A 21,836-nucleotide genomic window follows, 5' to 3' on the forward strand; every position below is an offset into this window, starting at 1 on the left:
TTACAACTTTTACACAGTGGAAAACCAAACAAAGGCGAGTCGAGTCGGTACTGTGTAGTGGAAAAGCGCCATTATTGACATCTCCATCATGTTGCAAGGCTACCTCCCGATCCCGCAGTGTTTTTTTTAGCCGCCCATTCCCGCCCGCAGCAAAGTTCAAACCGCCCGCTCCCGCGAGATTTGCGTTGGGTCCCGCGGGACCCGGCGGGACTCAATCCCAATGCAGCCCTCTACTATACAGTACGATGAGGCCATGAAAGGTCAAATTTAACCCTTTGTTACTAATTAGAAATCCAATTGACTCGCTCTGTGTATGATTTGCACTAAAACAGCATAAATGAGTTTCTGTCTTGTGTGTATGTGTGATCCAGTGCTGCCAAGTTTGTTTGCTCTTGACCCTTATGGGAATGTTCAATACTGTAAACATCTCGATTTATTGGCTTCGCTTTTATATCAATTTACGTAATTTATTGCTATGAAAAAAAACAAAAAAACATGCTACTGACTATGTATCTTGAACCATTTTATTCCTGTGTTCTTATTGGTTATGCTTTTGTCATTTTCTATAGGCCTATTTATAATTTAGATCCAATTGTATATATTGTAAAAACAAAATGTGCCTTTTGACTGTTTCTTAAAGAAATTGTTTTCTACATGTACCTAAAGAAAGGAACATATTACAGTTCGAACTTTATTAACAAAGCAAAAAATAAAATGTTCAGATGTTCTGAGTTTGTGTTTTTTGGTTAATTATTTAAAATGGTTATATTGTTATATTTTTGTGAACTGAAAAATTTGCCAGTATTAACATTTTAGTTCTGCTGATAGTTGAAAAACAAAATTTTTTTTTTTTTTATTATTATTATTTTTCACATTCGTGTTGAATTATATCTAGATTATATCTAGTGGTTGTAGCTTTTTAATTTTACTTTATTTTAATATAAAAAAGTTTTAGAAGACTTTCCCTTTAAAAGTTTACTGTTGCCCCCTAGTGGTCACCGGTCCACTGGTTGAGAACAGTTTATCTAAGGTTATTCTAGGTTGCCTATTTTAAAGGATACCATCGTATTACCATTGCATTATCATGGTTTTACCATAGTACCAATGTAAACAAATTAAAATAACACGTTAACACCATACACATTATACCAATTGTAAGTGTATGAAATGTCATAATTAAAATGATATAGGCAACCCTCACACTTGCCACCACTGACCAAGGTCATTTCAGTCCTACGAAAGTATTTTCAAATGAAACTAGCCAAAGAAAATGTAAGAAAAAAGTTCCTCATAGACTCTGGAAAGAGTCAACAAACCAGCAAATGCGGTGGTCACAATAGTGCATTTCATTGTAGCCTACTATTTTCATAATAGATACACTCAACCTTTAAAAGATAAGAATCTTACCTTATTCTTTATTTTGTAATCGTGTTTAGTAACAAGGGAAAGTCCTGAGAGTTCATTTACTTAAAGATAACTAACGCATTTCAGTCAGTTGTGTCGTTCTAATGCCGCGCGTTCCCCACCGGGGGCGCTATAGCGTAGGAGAAAAAAATGCACTAAATTATAACAAATACTTTCTCAGAGACATAGGCATATAGGCTAAGCATATAAGCAAGAAATTAAAATAAAAATAAAAATCAGGTATTAGTAAGTATACGAACGAAGCTCTTATAAAACCTCATCATGGAATTTGACTCAATGTAGGCTATTATATTGTGGCACTCTTGTATGCATCCGACAAACAATTATTGAGAGGAAATGGAAAATAAGACCAATATGCCACTGTAGTGTGAGGTGTAGGTGTAGTAGTAGCAGTAGTAGCCTACTTAATGAGGAAACTGCTCAGCCCACATGTATTAAGCTCCTCCCCCTGTCTACAGGTACATGATCAGGTGCTGTATAGATACAAGGGAATATAACGAAACCTTATTTAAAAACTGCAGGTGCCAGGCCTTGTGAGGCCTCCAATACGGAATTAACTGAGAGTTTTAGTGTTCGTTTTTAAAGGGGACACATTAAGGTACGTGAGTCGAGCGTTTTCTTCCTTCTCTGCTTTGTTGTGTTTATCGATTGTTTGCGTTGGTCTGAGTTCCACTTTTTTTGCTGAAATGTAAGCTGTTTAACTGGAAGTTACGTCGAAACGGTGAATAATTGGCGACATGTGTCACGCACGACTCTGAGTTTATAATAACTTGTATTTTAGATCATAGGCTAGGCCTACGTGTTTCTGTTCTGCTCCAATAAATATTTGATTTTCGTATAATGTGTTGCCTGATTGTTTTTGCTAACAGACACTTTTGAACATGTTTCTACAATTTGTTGCTATTTTCTTTAGAAACTAATTTTTGTTTTCAGAAAAGGACATTCAAACTTGTTGACAGCTAAATGTGAATTGTGTGAATGCACTTTTGTCTCGTGTTTGTCTCATTCATATTGGAACCGTTATTAATTGTTATTAAGTATATTCATAAACATTAGCGATAGTCCTCGATTCTGAACCTTTATCTCTATATCCTGAAAATGTGTGATGTTCGAATCGTTCTTTTGAATCGGATCTTCGGATCTTTTGATGAATTAACTCATTGAGCCACAAAACCTTTCCTACGCGCAGCAAAATCGTACTAAATCATGAAGATTCTCGAGTCAACAGCTGACTGAACAGAACAGAGAACCGCCCGTCTTTATCCGACTCTTAATTAACTAAGAACCAGTGAGGGACCTCACCTGAGTAAGATTTTTTTATTAAGTGAACGAAGGATATGATTAACGGGCCGAAAACTAAGTCTAATAGCTATAAGTTTACACCATACCACCAGACAGTACGTTTGAAATGAAGCGGTTCTTTAATAGGTTCTTCTGTTCGAAAGAACCGATTCGTGAGATCAATTGCGACAGAGCTGCAGCACACTCAGCCTCATCTGGCTTAACTGGTTCTGTCACTCATTTGAGTCAATACGTGCTTTGTAGTTTCGCTGTGGTTTCGAGAAACCGCGTTCCTATATATCCACATTTCTCTCCAATGATGTTATTCTCAAGTCTGTGAGTCAAGGATAGGCTAACTTACTAGTTTTGAAAAGCACTTTTGGCTGTTTTTATTTGGTTTGTAGTAGGCCCATAAATCAATTCAATCCTTTATATTTCATTGTACGAGTTTATATGCCCCGAAACTATTAGGTGTGTTGATGTCTTAAGGTTTAAGCCAGACTGCCCAGCTAACAAAAATTTGTTTTGAACATGTTTTGCTAATGTTCCTATTAAGTCTGGACCTTCATAACTTTAAGTTTCTTAAATGTTTTAAAAATGATAGCAATTTTTTGTTGGTTATGCAAATATTCGAGAAAATGTTAAGGAACGTTATTAAAGACCAGATAACTTTGAATGAACGTCCTATTAATGTTAGCATAATGTTCGTTCATAACCTTGTAAGCCAAAGTTCTAAGAGTGTATCTGCTAGCTGGATGCGTAGAAACAAATGACATGTTCTTTGTTTCGTAATGTTCTCTGTTATGAAGCAGAACAACAAATGTAATCAGTTGTGAAGAACTGGGCTGGACCACCAGAAACCCTTGGTCTCCTATTGTGAAGGCGTTACTGTTTGAGGGGGCACACCTTAACACAACACCATCTGACATTTTTTGCTTTCCTCCTACATTTCCTGTCAAGAGTGTTGGGCTGAGGGTGTGAAATGATTCCAGTAATTTTGTTACTTCCTAAATTTATATTTGGTGTAACCACAGAGATGAAGTCCACCTCTTTTATGTGGGAATTCCAGCTGTATTCCCCTAAACTTTGTTTTTATTGTTGCTAAGGTGTGAGAGTGATTTTAGCACGTTGCTATGTGGTTGCTGGGGTGATCTGGGATGTTTCTCTTGTGATATTGTAGCCTCTAGATATGGTTCACCTCCCACCTTCAATGCAAGTCTCGGATTTTTCGCCCGTAATTCGTTTGTTTTTAATGACTTAAAGGGATAGTACACCTTAAACGTTTTACTCAGTCATGGTGTTCCAGACCTGTGTGATTTTCTTTCCTCTGCGTAACACAAAAGAAGATACATTGAAGAACCAAGCAGTTTTCGTTTCCATTGACTTCCATTAGATATTTCTCAAAATATCTTCTTTTATGTCGCACAGAAGAAAAGTGTTGCAGGGCAAATTACTTGGGTCAGTGCTCGTTTTTAGGCCGGGATCTAATAATTTATTCTAAAATACATATTCCATTCGCAAATAATCCTTTAAGTGCATATTGCATGTCTATAATTTCTGAATTAAAGTACATTTTTAAATAAATATTTTTGTATTATGAAATAGTTTAATATTTTGGGGCATATCGACAAAAATCTGGTGTGACCAAAAAAAAAAAAAAAAACGGAAATGATGTCATAGAGAGGACAAGTCAAGGTCAAGAAGTATCTTAATATGTTTACTTTAAGGCAAAGTTAGTTTAGGTTGTAAAATGTCATGTGGTGTGACCTCAAAATGTAATGATATTTATTAATTAATATGATTTTTTTTTTTTTTATACCTTTTTTACCAATTTTTTTTATTTAAATAATGATTGTTTACACATGTATTCAAGGTTTAGAGAAATATGTTCTTTGTACCTCATGTTATGTACTTGACGGTTGTTCCACATTATATTTTTAGAGTTTTTAAATTGACACGTGTTAAAAATTATATAAAAGTTTTCCGAAACCAGCATGAATATAAAGAGTACATTTCAAAGAATTTGGATGTATAGTTTTTTCTTTATTGTGGACAGTGTTGTTATTGTTAACTAATACTAAACCTATTAAAATAGTTTTTTAAAGTTAAAAAAGTTAAACATTCTTTAGGAGGCACTTCCAATTGGTTCACTTTTAAGCAATATGTTAGGGAATATCATCTCCAGCTTAGGCTACTTTATTTAACTAATATTACTAAAATTAAAATATATCAAAGCTAAATAAAACCTAATAAAATGACAATAGTACATGACAAAATTACTAAAACTATATGAAAACTGATATATAAAAAATAAAAGCTGATTCAATAGTAATAAATACTATAATAGTATATAAATAATAGTGAAATGGGCAATTCTATACTGTATGTCACTGACCCACATGCTGAAGTTTAATACTTATCGTTAGTCTTTGTGTTCAAGGCCAATATATGCAGAAACATTCTCTGGGCCAGTGTGCATATTAAACATTAACAGACTGAGGTAATGATTGTCAGTGGAACCAAAGTGCCGTGCAAATCAACGTCCTTCAGGAACTCGCTTCAGAAAAAAAAAAAAAAGCTACTGTTGTGTTTTCTCAGGCTCACAAATGATTGAGGGCATTTTAGGGAGAAAGACATTTTTAAAACCTGGATAAAGAATTGTATATTTAAAGTTAAACACATCTTCCATCCATCGTTAGTCTTCATAAGGTGGCATCGCCTCAGTGAATGGAGACCTTCCCAGCTAGATATCCCAGTTCCTCCTTAATTCCTTGAGGAAAAATGAATATCAGAAAGTACCAAAGGGTTTGTAGACCTAGTGGGCGGAGCTTTCCATGGGCTCAGGTGGGGGTTTATACAATTGTTTTGTTTTTTCCCTCATTACCATTCAGTAGGCTGATTCCTGTGGGGACAACTGCTCGTCATGTAGGCCTACATCTTTAAAAATGGAGATATTATGTTGAAACAGATACTCTGCTTGGTTTACGTTCTCATTCTAGGTGTTTTGTTTTGTCTTGAAAATGGAAGTGAGATTTAAAGGGACGGTAAGTCCATAAAGTATCTAGTTGTTTATGCTAGTTGTTGAATGCGCTTAACATGAGCTGTCTTAAGTTTGCTAAACAGCGTGATGTGTCATCTGAGCCGTGTAATGACAACAGAGACGAGACTGTAAATACTGACTGGCACCTGTTGGACTTGAGTGTGTTGCTTTTGTTGCTGTGAAGTAAAATAGCCTATATTACATACATATTTGTACTATAAATTGATAAATGGTGTACTTATTTGTATAATTGCAGAAGTCATGTGCTTTGCTCAAGGGCATGGTTGGGATTTTAACCCGTGACCCCAAAGGGATGGGCTAAATCGCACAAAAATGAAAATGATCCCATAATTTACTCACCCTCAAGCCATCCTACACTGTAAAACATTATATGATCAATAAGTTATGACAACATATGGTTTTACATTGCGTTAACTCATCAAAATAAGTTACTCAATTTTCTACTTTTTTTTTAACAAGTCAGTTTATTGTCATTTAAGTGGAAATGACTTAAACATCCAAGTTGATTTTACTTAAATTTACGGCAGCAACTTTTTTTCATTTATTTTTTATAGTGTACGTCTACATGACTTTCTTCTTTCAGCCAAACACAGTTGGAGTTATAATAAAAATATCATGGCTCTTCCAAGCTTTATAATGGAAGTGAGTGGCACCTTGTTTTTTGAAGCCCAAAAAAGCACATCCATCCATTATAAAAGTAATCCATACAGCTCCAGGGGGTTAATAAAGGCCTTCTGAGGGATTTTTGTTATAAAAATATCCATAATTACAACTTTATAAACTGTAATAATCACTAGCCTCCGGTAACGTCAAGTTCAATACAGGTATTACATAGTCTGCCGTTCACTTGGGATAATTTAAATTTTTTGGAGAACTAACCCACAATAAATCACACAAAAATGACATTTCTGTGATCATTTCAAACTTTTTTTTTCGTGGAACGCAAAAGGAGATATTTTGAGGAATGTCCTGGCTGCTCTATTCAGTATAAGTAGTGAAGGGATCTGGGGGCTGTCGAGCTCCAAAATGACGAAAAAGCATCATAAAAGTGGTCCATATGATTCGAGGATATATGATACCCGTCCACTTTGTGTCTGTAGGGCTTTAGAGGTGGTGAGCAGTGATGGAATTCATAATCATAAACTACAGCATAGTCAGCAGTATGTTAGAATAAGTAAGAGTCATATTCCATGAAGGGAGTTCCCTGGAAAAGGGTAGTGCTGATATTTGCATCCCTGGTTTCATCAATATGAGCAACTTCCTTTTTGACCATCATTGTTGCCATCAACAGCAGTCATAGTTTCATGATGTTTCATATCAGAAATCTACGCAATTTCAAAGTATTACTAAGCTATTTTGTGGAAACCGTGATACATTCGTTCCGTTTTGCTAAGGTCGATCAGCTTTTGCGAACACAGACTCTCTCTGACCTTTGCAGCCAATAAAAACATGGGAAGCATTCCAGGAATTCTCTAGTCCAATAGAGACTGCTCTCAAAGTATGTCATGATGATGGTTGCAACAGGTCTTTGTTTGGCTTCAAATCAAATGTGAACAAGTTAAAATAATTCAATGCGAGTGATTCAGCCCTTATTTTTTATTTACAATAAAGATATTAACTTACATCAACCGTGCTAATTATGAACTTTGGAGTCGGGTATGCCCCTTTAAACCCTCTTGTAGCCTACTGATAATGGCTTGACTAGTCAATGTTCGGTTTCACTCAACGAATGTCTGCTGAGAGACGCGTGTTGTCAGACTGTTTATTGGTGAGCCGTTGGTGAGGAAGTGTCGGGTATCAGTGTTGTCACGCGCTGGCTCCGCCCCCTTGTACCTGTATGGCAGGAATTCAACAGGTGCGAGCATGTTCAGCTAGAGCCGGAGCTGACAAACAACAGCCGAGAGAGGCCCTCAAAAACTGGCACTTTTCGTCTCAACCGTTTTCCTTTGGTGGTTTGTAAACGTTGTGATATCTGGTTGTTGTCGTTTGTTTGACGTTGCGCTAATAAACGTTACAACCACTTCTTTATCGTTTCAGAAAACCGACATGGAGGAGATGACGATATGGGAGCAGCACACGGTCACGTTATCGAAAGTAAGTTTCGGATCGAGGGTTTAATTCGCCTTAGCCACACCTTATCTCGCTGTGTACAGGTGTGTCTGAGAACGTGACACCAGGTTTACAGTTTCCCAAACAATTGAAAGTCGAGGCGGGTTGAAAGTTTTGTGAGCAATTATGAAAGCTGGAGGGTTTTTTTTTTCCACCTGTCACTGGGAGGCACCCGAAATTTTGGAATGTCAAGTTTAGGGTCATGTGGTGCATTTCACCATAGAAATAAAATTGCCTTTATTCTTTAATTAAAGATTTTTTTTTGTTTGTTTGTTTGTTTATCATTTTTTATTTGTTCATTCTTTTTTCTTTTCTGCTCTTTTGTCTCATTTAATTAATTTATTTGATCTTTTTCTTTTGTCTTTCATGTTTTTTCATGTTATTTATTTTTGTTTGTTTGTTTTGTTTTGTTTTTGTTTGTTTTTTTGGTTAATTTTTAGTTTTTTTTATCTTTTTGTTTGTTGTATTTCTATCATTTGATTGTTCTCTTTTTTTCTTTTTCATCTTTTTCGTTTGTTCATTCTTTTTTGTGTTTTTGTTTCTTTCGCTATTTCTTTTTGGTTGTTCTTTATCATATTTGTTCATTTGTGTTTTTGTGGGTATTTTTGTTTTCGTTCTTTTTTTTTTTTCTTTTTTTTTGTATATTTTTTTTTTCTCTGTTTTGATCTCATTCTTTAATTTGTTTTCCAATTATTTATTTCTCCTTTTTTCTGTTGTTTTTGTCTTTCATTATTTCTTTTGCTATTTCTGTCCTTCTTTCTGTCTTTCGCTCTTCCTTTCTTCTTCTTTTGCGCTTTCGTTCTTTCTTTCCTTCGCTCTCTTTCTTTTGCTCTTTTGTTCTTTCTTTTTTTCTGTCTTTCTTTCTGTCTGTCTTTTTTCTTTCACTCTCTTTCTTTTGCTCTTTCTGTCTTTTGCTCTCGTTCTTTCTTTTGCTGTTCCTTTCTTTTTTGTTTTTATTCTTTTTTGTTCATTTCTTATTTTCTCTCGTTCTTACATTTTTCATTCTTATATCACTTATTTGTTCTGTCATTTTTGTTTGTTCTTTCATTCGTTTTTTGCTCGATCGCTCAGTCTTTTGTTTGTTCATTCTTTCGTTCACAGGATTCCAAGGTCGGCTTCGGTTTTGCGGTCTCAGGTGGGCTAGACAAGCCCAACCCATTAAACGGGGACACAGCAGTGGTGGTCTCTGATGTCCTTCCCAGCGGCCCCGCCATGGGCCGTCTTCAGTGAGTACACGTCCACTTCTCCTGCATTCAGACCCACACTACTTCCTCTCACACATCCTGTGTAATCCTGTCAGACCTGTCAAGGCTGTGTACAAGATGGAAAAACCAACATACTCAAAACATATTTGGCAGATGATTTTTTGTGATAGAGACTCACATGATTCATTGTCCACAGTACACGAGATCAGATAGCTATGGTGAACGGTGTTTCCATGGACAATGTCACCTCACTCTACACCATTCAAAATCTGAGGAAATGTGGGAAATTGGCAAACATTGTAAGTAAGAACATTCCCAAAAACATTGCCAGAACAAATATCTAGGTAACATTTTTGCAGTTTAAAACCATTCTTGTTTTGTTCATTTTGTAGACCGTGAAGAGGCCACGCACAATTCAGATCCCTGCGAGCAACAGACCGACTCGTTCTGCCTCACAATCCAACATACTAGATGACGACGGACCTCAGAACAGAGGTCAGCGTGGCACTGACACCAGCCGTAACCGACGAACTCGAAGCGTGACACCTGACCGCAACGGTCATGACCTCCCCATCATGTCCGGCTTCAAGAGGCTGCCCAATCAGGATGTGCAGAACAAACCCATCAGAACAACCCTGATCAAGAGAAAACCCACAGATGGTCAGAATCCCATTGCTTTGCATTGAGGAATCATTTGTGGTTCTTGCCAAGATTTCAACATGTTTCTCTCTGCAGAGTACGGAATGAAGCTGGGGAGCCAGATCTTCATCAAGCACATGACTCCCACCGGTCTGGCTGCCAAAGAGGGCACCCTTCAGGAAGGAGATCTTGTTTTAAAGGTGAGGAGCAGGTTCTTTAGGAACCGTTCCATCGCGCTTAGATGTTGTGTAACCTATTTAAAACTTCTTGTGTAGATTAACGGCATGACGACGGAAAATCTGTCCCTGCTGGAGACCAAGCACCTGGTGGAGAAGTCTAGAGGGAAACTGACCATGCTGGTGTTGAGGGACGACAGAAAGTTCCTGGTCAGCATTCCTGAAGTGGAGGACAGTCCTCAAAACAGCGCGGACGAGAAGAGGGAAGACAGTAGCTCCGAGCTGGAGGGTGAGAGTCGATGTTTTTACAGCTGATCTCTTGGTTTTTGGAGTGTTGATACTGACTTTTCAATTTTTGCTTGAAGAAATCTCAGACCTGGATTCTGACAACCCCACAAATCGAAAATCCCGTCCAAGAGAACGACGTTCTCGCAGGTGAACACCTCAACTCTGACCTGATTCTCTGACTCTTAGTTAAATGATCTTTGCACTAACAGAGCTCATTGATCCACAGAAGTCGTGCCAATCCTGTGTCTAAACCACGCGAATCTCCGCCTTTGCGCTCTACACTCACAAGACCGCCCGCCCAGTTGATTCCCCCTCGCAGAGGTGAGCCTTAGCGCAAAAACTCAATGGGTCTCATTTATGAAACGCAAGTAAAATTGAATTCAATATGGCATTGTCATGGCCAAGAGGTTTTGACCCATACTTTACCCATAGTTGTTTATGCAATTAGCTGACTGATGCTTTGGCCTTGTGCAGTTCCCTCTGAGTCTGAATCGGACCGCAGCAACTCGCCTCCACCGTCAAGACACGACACTCTCGATAACAGAGACCGATACAAGTAAACATGGCTTCATGTGTATTCAGCTCTGTAATGTATTGTTTTTCATTTGTTTTGGGTTGCACTTTATTTTACAGTACGTGTACTTAAAAACAGTACTTTGCTCGCCTAAGAAAGCACTGGGTAATATAAGGTAACTACATGGGTTAGGGTTAGGTTTAGGTGTAGGTTCAGGGTTAGTACATGGTTATTAACCAGTTATTGTAATTACTATAATAATTATATAGTATGTACATGGGGAACAGGACTGTAAAATAAAGTGCTACCTTGTTTTTTTTTTCAGAAATTGTGATGAAACTGAACTAATAAATGGCTTATAAAATTACTTTATCTCTTTTTGGTTTTTCTCTGTCTATTGGCTTTTTTTTCTGTCTGTTTTTATTGTTTTTAGTTATATGGATGCATGGATTACATGTTATTTATTTTGTGGGGTTTTTTGTGTTTTTTTTCAGGATTCTTGCTTATTTTATTTTGTTATTGTTTTTTTCTGTTTGGGTTGTTTTGTTTTGCTTTTAGTTTCTTTGTGTTTTTTTATTTTGTTTTGCTGTTTTATTTTTCTGTATTTCTTTTTTTTGTGTGAGTGTGTGTGTTTTTGTTTTGCAATTGTGTTTTATCATGCTACTGTTTGTTTGGGTGAGATGCGCATGGGTCACATGTTTGTCTGTTTCAGGGTTCTCTCAGGGGTCTCCACACTGCCAAACCCTCGAGCCTCACCCGTCACCCAGAACTGGAACCCCTCCACTGCCTCACGACCTCGCAGAGGTCTGCCTCAAAATGCGATTTTACCATATTATTTATAAACCAGCTCTGGAATCAAATCACTGAATGATTCAGTAAATTATATGTACGAACCTTGTGGACAATTGAATCTCTATAGTTTAACGACTGTTTGTTTTGTGTTACCAGCTGTTTCTGAGTCAGATTCAGACAGGAGCGCCTCTCCGCCCCCCAGACGTGAGAGTCCCAGAACTGAAAATAACTCCAGATACAAGTATGAGTCAACATCATGAGCATCAAACACCAAATGCAAACACAATGTTACATCTAATGCACATTTTCGTCATTGAATTGTCTGAAAGACCATCTTAAAGGTTTAGTTCACCCAAAAATGAAAGTTCTGTCAATAATTACTCATCCTCATGTCTTTCCAAACCCAAAAGACTATCGTTCATCTTCAGAACCCATATGAAGATCTTTTTGATGAAATCTGAGACTTACAGAGTCTACACAACTACCACTTTGATGCTTTAAAAAGTTCAAGTTAATCTATATGAATTGAGCGGTTTAGTCCAAATTTTCTATAGAGACTCGATCACTTTATATGTTGAACAGATTGAAGGATTTAGGCTTGAGGATGACTGAGTAATGACAGAATTTTCATTTTTGGGTGAGGAACTATCCATTTTAGTATGGTTGTAAATTATTATTCCCAACATGTTCCATTCTTGAAAAATTGACCAGGTCCGAATAATGTTCTTAAAGTTAACGGTTCGAGAACATGCACCGTGACATCCTTTTTCACTTCATAGGATTTCAATAATGTATCTAGAAATATCTCCATTGCCTCTTCTCTTCTCCCAGGGTGCTTCCCGATCTCCCTCCTCCAGGAATGAAGTCTTCCTCTCTTAGCATGTCTCAGGATTTCCCCCGCCGCATGGCCTCCCCTTACAGGGCTCCACCCAGAGGTGATTTTCCCCCCCCTATGGCACTTAATTTTCAGTTCTGTATGCCATTTTAACAGACTCATTCAAGAGCGTGTCTTTCCCACACAGCTGCATCAGAGTCCGAATCGGACGATAGTACCGGACCTCGCAGACAGGGGACTCCAGCCAGCCAGGAGTCCCGCAATAGATACAGGTACACATGAGGGACGCCTCACTGCCACTTTTAACGCAACTCGCACCGGACTCTTTCAGTAGGGCCAGTCATCTGCCTGTACACGACGAGATAAAAGTTGATTCTGTTGTTTTTCATTTATTTGCTTTGTTATTTTTTTGTGTTGCATTATGTTGCTTGTATGCATTCATGTATTTTTCTTTCATTGTGATATCTGAAAATGTGAAATGTGTTCTTTTAAAATAAAAGACCGAATCAACCTGAGTTTTCTCCTGTACTATGTTGATTTGTGGCTCTTGAAAAGGAAATATTGCTCCTAAGACCTAGATAGCATCTTGTATCCAACATCTGAATTCATAAGTATACAATCAAATTATCCACATAATACAATAAACAGCATTTATATACACACATTATGTAAGGTTTTAAATGTTATTTCATTCTCAACAACCAGTGGTGTAATGGAGATAGAGGTATCATAGATATGGATCTAATGATCTTTTTGATACGTTTAGTTTAGTACTTTCTGCTTGTCCATATGAATCATTGATTTTTGGGACTTATAATTGACCCTATAATCAGTTATGGCAGAGGATAGTCCACCCCTTTCAATGAGAGAGAAACCCCCAGAAACCCTGAGGTGAATATCTCCCTCAATGATTTCACATTAGTTCCCACTCTCCTCATGGACAAGCATCATTTAGTATCCCCTCATCCTCCTTTTTCCCATCCTCTCTCACCCTCCCATCTGCCCTCTTTCTCTTGCAGGGCGACCCCAGAGGTCACGGCAGTCCCTATAATGGAACCCCCAAAATGGGCGAAACCCTCAACGCCTGTACAGAGAGGTACGAGCAAATCATGAAGGGAATATTCAAGGTTAAATGAAAAAATGTATGCAATGACAATAATTTTTCTTAATACTTAGAAAAATAATTTCAAATATTAATGTGTCATTTAACTTAAATATTAAACATTATTTTCTAAATAATAAAGTGTACATTGCTGTAAGTTCTGTAATTACACATCATTATTTACACATTAATTTTCCATAATATATAAATAATAAATATTGATGGCATAAAAATTAACTACGAAAAACTACTTAATTTCAATTAAACATTTGAAGTGTACACTGTTACACATTATTTTCCAAATATGAATGTGTAAATTACTGTAAATTTTGTAATTGCATATTAATATTTACAAATTAATTTTCCGTAATATATAAATATTATATATTGATGACATGAAAATATTTTTTCTGTCCGTTTTTTTTTTACCTTGTCCCTCAATCTTAAGTATGCAAAATATTTTTAGATGTTAATGTGTATATATTAAATATGTAAATATCCATGTGTACATGATTGTTATTTAAATATTAGTGTGTAATAACTGTACATTTTGTAATTGTTCATGCAGATTTCACATGATATATGATATTAACTGAAAAATATATTTTTTATATTAAAAAAATTATTTAAATTAAATATTTAAAGTGTAATTTATTACACATTATTTTCTAAATATTAATGTACTAATTACATATTCATATTTGCACATTATTTTTCTGAAATATATCAATAATATATATTGATGGCATGGAAAATGTCATTTTTTTTGTACCTCAATGTTAAGTTTAAATATTTATGTGTAAATATTTAAATATCCATGTGTACAGGATTATGTTGTTTAAATATTAGTGTGTAAATTATGTAATTGTTCATACACATTTCACATTAATATTTACGCATGCATTTCATAAAATATAAATAATAAATATTGATAGCATGAAAATAATTTGACATTTTTGTAAGTATGAAAGATATTTTTTAAAATTAATATATAAATATTTAAATGCTGATGTGAACATTATTTAAATATCATTGAATGAAATTACTGTGAATTCTATCATTTTTCATACACATTACAAACTATTTACACATTCATTTTTCATAGAAGTCATATGAAGTATTTTTGTGAAGTAATTTTTTTATGAAGTAATATGTCATTAGCTATTGCAGTTTTAAATTACACTCTTTGCATTTTAAATTCACTGCCTTTGAGTTATTAGCCACCCATAATGGTCTCTAATTTGCATATTTAATCAGCTCCTTCAGAATCCGAGTCGGATGCAAGTTACAACACTCCTCCGAGATCACAGTCTCCAGTCAGTAAAAACTCGAGAATCAGACAAGGGTAAGATATACTAATGCTGTTTTATTTGTTTTGGATTATTATTTTGCATATAAAGGTGACCACTATTTTCATTTTTGTTTCGTCTCAGAGCTGAAATGCAAGTGCCAATCATCAACAACCGACAAGATCCCCCACTCAGATCCTCTCCTGCCAGACCACCACCCGAGTGTATGTATAATACACTTATTACATGAGTGTCTGAGTGGTCGTTAGAGAGAGATGCCATTCATATTGCCATATGAATGAATGTACATCTTTCTTTGGCCTTTGTAATGTTGTTTTGGTTGATTCGCCAGATTCCTCTGAATCAGAAAGGGCCCCGTCACCTCTCAGGAGATCTGACAGTCCCAGCCACAACAGCGATCACAGGTTCAGAACGCCTCCTATGATCTATATTTATCTAATCCACACTTAAGATAGCAGATTATGTCATAGTGAAGGTCAGCAAACACTTTGGTTGCAACCAAACAATTCCGGTCATAGTCGCTTATTGCGTGAATTTGAATATCGACTCTTTCTTTCAGTTTCCCACATGCTAATGGAACTCTCCGCTCCAACATATCCATTCCCAACCACACCACGTTGAAATGTGAGTACCATTAGTCCAAAAGCACACCCATAATGCATTGCAACTTATTGAGTGACTGTCGGGTACTAAACTGTAACTGTTTTATCTCAGCGAAACCTGTAGAGGAGCCACTTTATTCACTTCCACCAGACGCAGTGCCAACACCAAACCTGGGGTGAGAAATGTAGTTTCTTTGTATGCAGATATATATGGTTTCAGGTTCACATGTGTGTCATATTTCACCCCAAAATTAAATTGGGAAATTTTTATTTTTTACATTTTCACATTTTCTTCACAACAACTTTAAAGCATAAATAAGCAGAAAGACAAAACAACAATTACTACAATGATGTATAAATACTTTATATTTCATTGATTATATGTATTATATTAAATATTTTATATATAAATGTATTGTATTATATATTTTATTACATTATTTTTTATTTATAATTCATTTAAAATAAGCATACATTTAAAATTACAACAAATATTACCATGGTGTATAGAGATACTTTAATTCAAAATATTTTTTATGTTTATAATTAATTTAAAGACATTAAAAAAAATAATAAACATGATGTACATTCATATTTACATTCCTTTTATTATTTTAATAATATCAATATTTATAGTTAAATATAATTTGAATAAGCATGAATGATTTAAATGATAAAAATTAATTAAAATGATTTGTTTTTATTATATAAAATATTTACATTTAATTTATTATATTTTGTTTTTAATATGTATAATTAATTTAAATAAGCATAAATTAAAAACAGTACAAAATATTAGCATAATGTATCAATACATTTATTTAAATAATTTTTTATATTTTTTTATATCAGGTACAGCTCGGACCAGAACCACATCAGCTTTGTGAAGGAGGGCAATGTTGGGTTAAGGCTGGTGGGAGGAAATGATGTTGGCATCTTTGTTGGTGGTGTCCAGCCCAACAGTCCAGCCCAGAGGCAAGGCATGGCCGAGGGTGATCAGATACTGGAGGTAGGACCAAAGAACCATGTACACACATGATCAAATCTATCAGCTATATTCTCCATTCTTCAAGAGTCTTTTTTGGTATTTTGGTAGGTAAACGGTGTAGACTTTAACCACTATACCAGAGAGGAGGCAGCTATGTACCTCATGAACATCCATGCTGGGGAGCGAATCGATATTCGGACTCAGAACAAAATGGACAGTGAGTGCCTTCATGTCCAGACCTTAGGATGTCACTTGTGACCAATCCTTTGCAGTATTTCAAACAAAAAAGTCAAATTAGGGAAGTAAAATGGATTACGAATGCCATTTCCAAATTAATATCTGCTCTTGCCCTCTTAGTCTACAAGAAGATTTTGAAGTCCAGCCTTGGTGACTCTTTCTACATCCGTACACACTTTGACCATGTGGCTGACAGCAGTCTCGGCTTGAGCTTTACCAGAGGTGAGGTGTTCAGAGTGGTGGACACTATGTATCACGGGAAGCTGGGAAACTGGCTAGCTGTGCGCATGGGCAATGATCTACATGAACTGGACAAAGGCACCATTCCTAACCAGACCAGGTTTGTTAAATTGCTACTTTTAAAGTCTTCCATCCATAGATATGGTTAGTCTGTTTGCTTGTTAAGTTAAGTATGTTACATTATAGTTCCTACATGTACTGACTCTCTCTACTTTAGGGCTGAAACTCTGGCCAATTTGGAGCAGGCACAGAGAATAAGTGCGGCCGAGCGCCAAGCCTCCGGCCCCAGAGCCGAATTCTGGAAGCTACGGGGCTTAAGAGGGGCCAAAAAGAATACCAGAAGAACCCGCGATGACCTCCTACAGTTAACGATTCAGGGCAAATTTCCAGCATATGAGAAGGTCCTGCTGAGAGAGGGTTAGTGTTTTGTTTTGTTTTTTTATTCAACTGTGACATTTTTAATGTCATGTACCTTAACAGCGATAGTGGACTATTTCTAATGGAGTTTATGGTTGTAACATGCGTTTGTTTGCTCATATGCAGCCAATTTCAAACGGCCAATTGTCATTTTGGGTCCTCTGAATGACATTGCAAATGAGAAGCTGGCCCGAGAGTTGCCTGATGAATTTGAAGTTGCAGGTATGAAAAAAACGAGAGAATTTTTCAGTTGAAATTTCTTCACTGTCAAATATTGAATATTCCATTTTATTGGCTTGTAGAAATGGTTGCCAGGAGTGGAAGTGAAAGTTCATCCAGTGTCATAAAACTGGACACAGTTAGGCGGATAGCAGAGCTGGTAACCTTTTCTTATGATATAGAATTAATGCTGTCAGTATAAGCCAACATGACCTCAACCAAACACCAACTAGTTTTCAGCCAACAAAGTATCTTGTTTTGACTTGCAGGACAAGCATCCCCTGCTAGATATTACACCAACTGCAGTAGAAAGATTGAATTACATCCAGTACCATCCCATGGTGCTCTTCTTGGATCCTCATAGTCGGAAGGACGTGAAGGCCATGAGGCAAAAATACATGCCAGGCTCCAACAAGAGCTCTCGTCGTCTCTACGCTCAGGCCTTAAAGCTAAGGAAACACTATAGCCATCTATTTTCTGGTAAACCCTTCAAAGCCTGTCTTCAAAGTTTATATTCTCTGCTTAAATCATTTCTGAAAACACTTTCAGAAGCTTTTTATGTGTTCTGAAAGGCAATCTCTGGTTTTTCTGTCTCCTTAACAGCACGCATTGATCTTGAGCCTAATACAAATATGTGGTATGACATTTTGAAAGACAAGATTCGGCAGCAGCAGTCTAAACCCGTCTGGGTTTCAGAAGTAGCGGTAAGAGCCCTAGAGTTTTATAATGATACGCTCACGTCTTGTCGAATTAACGTAATTACGAGTTTTGTCTTTGCTGAACTCTTTGGAAACTCAAAACTTTATGAAAGCTCCAACTTGACCATTGGGACATCATGCAAAAAAACCAACAGCTATGAAACAAATCTCTGCGATAATTCTGACAAGACGTGAATTTAGGATTGGTGGAGAACCTACATGTCATACTTGAATTGGTTAACGAGAACTTGGTCTATGTCTAGTTGGAGGGAGGCGCCGACGAGGAGCTTGATGCATTGAGCCGTGCGAACAACTCTGACTACCTTAGTGGTGCCAGTGACTACGAGGACACTGACGGTGAGGCCTTCACAGATGGCGAAGCCTACACTGACAATGAGGACCTGGAAGAGCAAACACAAGGCATCGCCAGACACCGCAGCAGTGCACTTGCCCGCTCCTCGGAGCCCGCCACTGGGCAGAATCCTAGTCCTGAACCTTCCTACCACCTAGAGCCATACCTGGAGGAAGAATCCGAGTACACCCTACCTCCCGGTGAAGTACCTCCTATCCTCCACGTTCCAGAACCCCGTTCTCCACGCGGTGTCACTGGCTTTCACCAACAAGAAGACGATGTCCCCTCGCAGCGCAGCTTCACGGATTCAGACTTCAGCACCGGTGACATGGCCGCACCACCGGCACCTTCTGATGTGCCGCCCAACTTCAGGGCACCAGATCCCAAAGAAGTCCAATCAGAGACCCCTCCACTGTCAGTTATAGAGGAGAAACTACAACAGGTACCATATATATCTAATACCCATGTCACTGACCAATTGACAACATGATTTATTCAATTAGGACATGTTCTTAAATAGGACCAATCTTCGCCTAAACATACATTACCTCTAAATGCAGAGGGAAATAATAGGTTTCTAATGTTCTTCATGCCACTGATTCTAGAGGTAACCCAAACCTTGAACTTAAAATCTAATTGGTTGATTGATCCACTGAATTACAGTTTGAGTAGCACAACATACTTTAGTCAAATAGGACATCTTCATCCTTAGTAGGTAACTTCACACCACTGATCCCCAGAGGTAACTGACTGTAAAACCTGATTAGTTGATGAATCCACCTTAAGTAAAGTTTGAGTACCGCATCATTAAGTCCTTGGCCCTAAAATCTGACCCTATCTGATCCACTAATATCACAGTTTGAGTAGCATGGCATGATTTAGTCAAGTATGATATTTTATTGGATCTATTGGATTTGATTGGATCTTAGCAGGACCAATAATAGCCAAACTTACTCTAACCAAAACCTACCTATAAAAGCAGAGAGAAATAATTTTTTCATAATGTTCTTCATCCCACTGATCCCAGGGGTAACTCTGAGCATAAAATCTGATTTGTTGATGAATCCACCTTAAATAAAATTTGAGTAGCACGTCTTTGGACTTTGCCAAGTAAGACATGTTCCTGGAACAGCATTCCTCTCTGAATATTTAGCCCTATCCCTACCTATAAACCTAACTCTACCCATTACCTATCCCTAAAATCAGATGAAAATAATAGGTGAAAAACACTGATGTAGAAAGCCTAACCCTGGTTGTAAGCCTAAACTTGACATAAACTGTAAACTTTTAAAGTTACCAAATCTGATTGGTTGGTTGGAATGTTGTTCAAGGATCAACAAAGATGTTGATTCAGGAACATGTTGCACTTGGTGAAATCACATTCACCTAATCCCAGAGGTAATCCTGACCCTAAAATGTGGTTGATTGGTAATTCCGGTTTGAGTGGTACAGCATGATTGAATTAAGTTGTTTGTTTATGGATCTACATCCTTAGTAGAACCAACAAAAGACAAATCCTTTACCCTTACCATAGCCTACCCTAAATCTTACTGTAGGACTTAAAAAGATGGTGATACAGGAACATGTCCTACCTTAAGTCATGTTGAGGTATTTGATTACGCTATTCATCATTTTGTGTGTTGTTGTTTTAGGCCCGTATGGCAGAACCAGAAAGGAAACCTTCCCCTTCATTTGTAGTGTAAGTATTTCTATTTGATCTTTCAACTTGTGCTTGATGAAGAAAAAGTTCTGTATCAATTTATTTTTCATTTTTAAATGCATTTAATAAATCTTTTCTTTTAGATTGGCACATCACGAAGCCATGCAAATCCGGAGAACACAAATCCGAGGAAGTGACAGTGACAGCGATGAAAACGCTAGAGATGATGACGAATTTGGTATTGATGATGAAACTGATGACATTGAATGGGGACCTGCCACAGAGCTCTAATGTACACGGATTGTACTAACATCACAAACAAGCACATGGACCACTTATGTCTTATTCTGGACCTGTACATTTACACAACCAAACTGGAAATAACTTTTGTGTGTGTGTGTTTTTTATCAAGTGTTCTTATGGACTTGTTATAGATAACTAGTCTTGGATTTATTTTAAAGATTTGTTTCCGGAATTGCTTCCTTTTTCTGGGTTTTGTTGTTGTAACGGATGTGCTGAGGTCTTCCTCAGGATTATTTCCAACAGAAATATTACCAGTTGTAATAAAGACCATTTGGGTATGTTTTACCCTTTTCAGTAACTCGCTATGTATTATATTATTGATGTTTTTTTTTGTAATAAATGGAACAAACCATTTAAGCCCAAATGATGAATAGTGTTGGAGATTGTACTGAAATTGATCTAACTTCTGGTAAGTCTTCTCCACAATTTTCTGTCGTTCATCTTACTCAACCTGCTTAAAAGGTGAAGTGCTACATTTCCTCTAGCTGAATCAAATGGAATTGCAACAATTCTAACTTTTTTTTTTTAAGTAGGTTCTTTGAACATTCCCCGAACTCCCACAAATTGATAACCCTTACCCAAACAGACACAACATTGTTTGAGCTCATTTTGCTTTTCTAGGTTGGTCGGGATGCTCAAAAGTGGTTACAGTTTTGCAATATTTTGAAAGTGCCATAATGATACAGATTTGGGTGAAATCAACCTACAAATGATATTTATAGAGTTATAATAGATCTGTTCAGTCAATTTTGTAGACAAACTAGAAGGCTAAATCATGAGTTCCCTCCTAGGGCGTCTCAATCAGCTCCCTAGTTTTAGCTCCACACAATTTAAGCGCTGTCTCAATCACAAAATCCTTCCAGTGCACTGGAATGTTGCCTTTCAACAATGAACAACTACTCTCACTGTGGCTGTGTCCCAATTCAAAGTCTGCATCCTTCGAAGGCCGCAAAGGTTGGACTGAGCATTGTTAAATGGGATGGTCTAGCCTATAAAGACAGTTCTTGTAGTCAAGCACCTGTGACAGCTGCCATTGACGAGTGACAGTAACATTTGTGCTGGCCTTTTTTTGAAGGTTATACTGTATTAAACTGTCTGAAACCAAAACGGGGTTTACAAACTGTCTAAATGTGTTCACCCTGGTCCATTTCTGTATATAATAAAGAGTAGGCTATAAACTATATAATTGCGTCTTAGTAAGATATGTCAACATTTGAACCTCTTTAAAGTTTTTTTATTTATTTATTTGTATCAGATATTTGAGTAAATTGAAACCCAATACTTGCGTTTAAAAGTGTAATTCGGCAATTTCTCTAAAAAAAACCTCCTGTCTTCACAAGCGTGCAATGAATTCTGAGAAAGGCAAGGCCGTGAAGGATCCAT

The 21,836-nt window shown here is 36.9% G+C and overlaps 1 protein-coding gene across 6 annotated transcripts; it reads left to right on the forward strand.

Annotated features, from left to right (window-relative positions):
• Positions 1 to 1,875: 1,875 nt before the first annotated feature.
• Positions 1,876 to 21,635, forward strand: tjp3 (tight junction protein 3). Of its 6 annotated transcripts, none has more exons than XM_079889836.1 (31): positions 1,876 to 2,023; positions 7,805 to 7,861; positions 8,978 to 9,102; positions 9,278 to 9,380; positions 9,474 to 9,741; positions 9,817 to 9,920; positions 9,996 to 10,185; positions 10,262 to 10,331; positions 10,411 to 10,505; positions 10,659 to 10,740; positions 11,411 to 11,502; positions 11,647 to 11,731; positions 12,322 to 12,425; positions 12,513 to 12,597; positions 13,345 to 13,421; positions 14,685 to 14,772; positions 14,861 to 14,940; positions 15,069 to 15,141; positions 15,297 to 15,361; positions 15,452 to 15,515; positions 16,192 to 16,348; positions 16,436 to 16,544; positions 16,685 to 16,904; positions 17,022 to 17,221; positions 17,348 to 17,443; positions 17,524 to 17,600; positions 17,710 to 17,920; positions 18,044 to 18,144; positions 18,402 to 18,932; positions 20,143 to 20,189; positions 20,294 to 21,635. In XM_079889836.1, the coding sequence occupies exons 2-31, from the start codon at positions 7,814 to 7,816 to the stop codon at positions 20,439 to 20,441; spliced, it is 3,795 nt and encodes a 1,264-aa protein (XP_079745962.1). In that variant the 5' UTR covers positions 1,876 to 2,023; positions 7,805 to 7,813; the 3' UTR covers positions 20,442 to 21,635. The 6 variants fall into 6 exon arrangements, with proteins under 6 accessions (XP_079745962.1, XP_079745964.1, XP_079745959.1 ...); XM_079889838.1 differs by having other exon boundaries at positions 1,921 to 2,023; positions 10,414 to 10,505; XM_079889833.1 differs by lacking the exon at positions 1,876 to 2,023 and adding an exon at positions 5,589 to 5,750.
• Positions 21,636 to 21,836: the final 201 nt, after the last annotated feature.

Source organism: Squalius cephalus (assembly GCF_949319135.1).
Source record: "Squalius cephalus genome assembly, chromosome: 13".
Taxonomy (NCBI): Eukaryota; Metazoa; Chordata; class Actinopteri; order Cypriniformes; family Leuciscidae; genus Squalius; species Squalius cephalus.

Coding starts and splice junctions, on each gene's coding strand:
- tjp3 (XM_079889833.1), top strand. CDS start 5,727: ATGGAAGTGAGATTTAAAGGGACG. Junction 15,142..15,296: donor AGCCACAACAGCGATCACAG/GTTCAGAACGCC, acceptor TCTTTCTTTCAG/TTTCCCACATGCTAATGGAA. Junction 15,516..16,191: donor GTGCCAACACCAAACCTGGG/GTGAGAAATGTA, acceptor TTTTTATATCAG/GTACAGCTCGGACCAGAACC.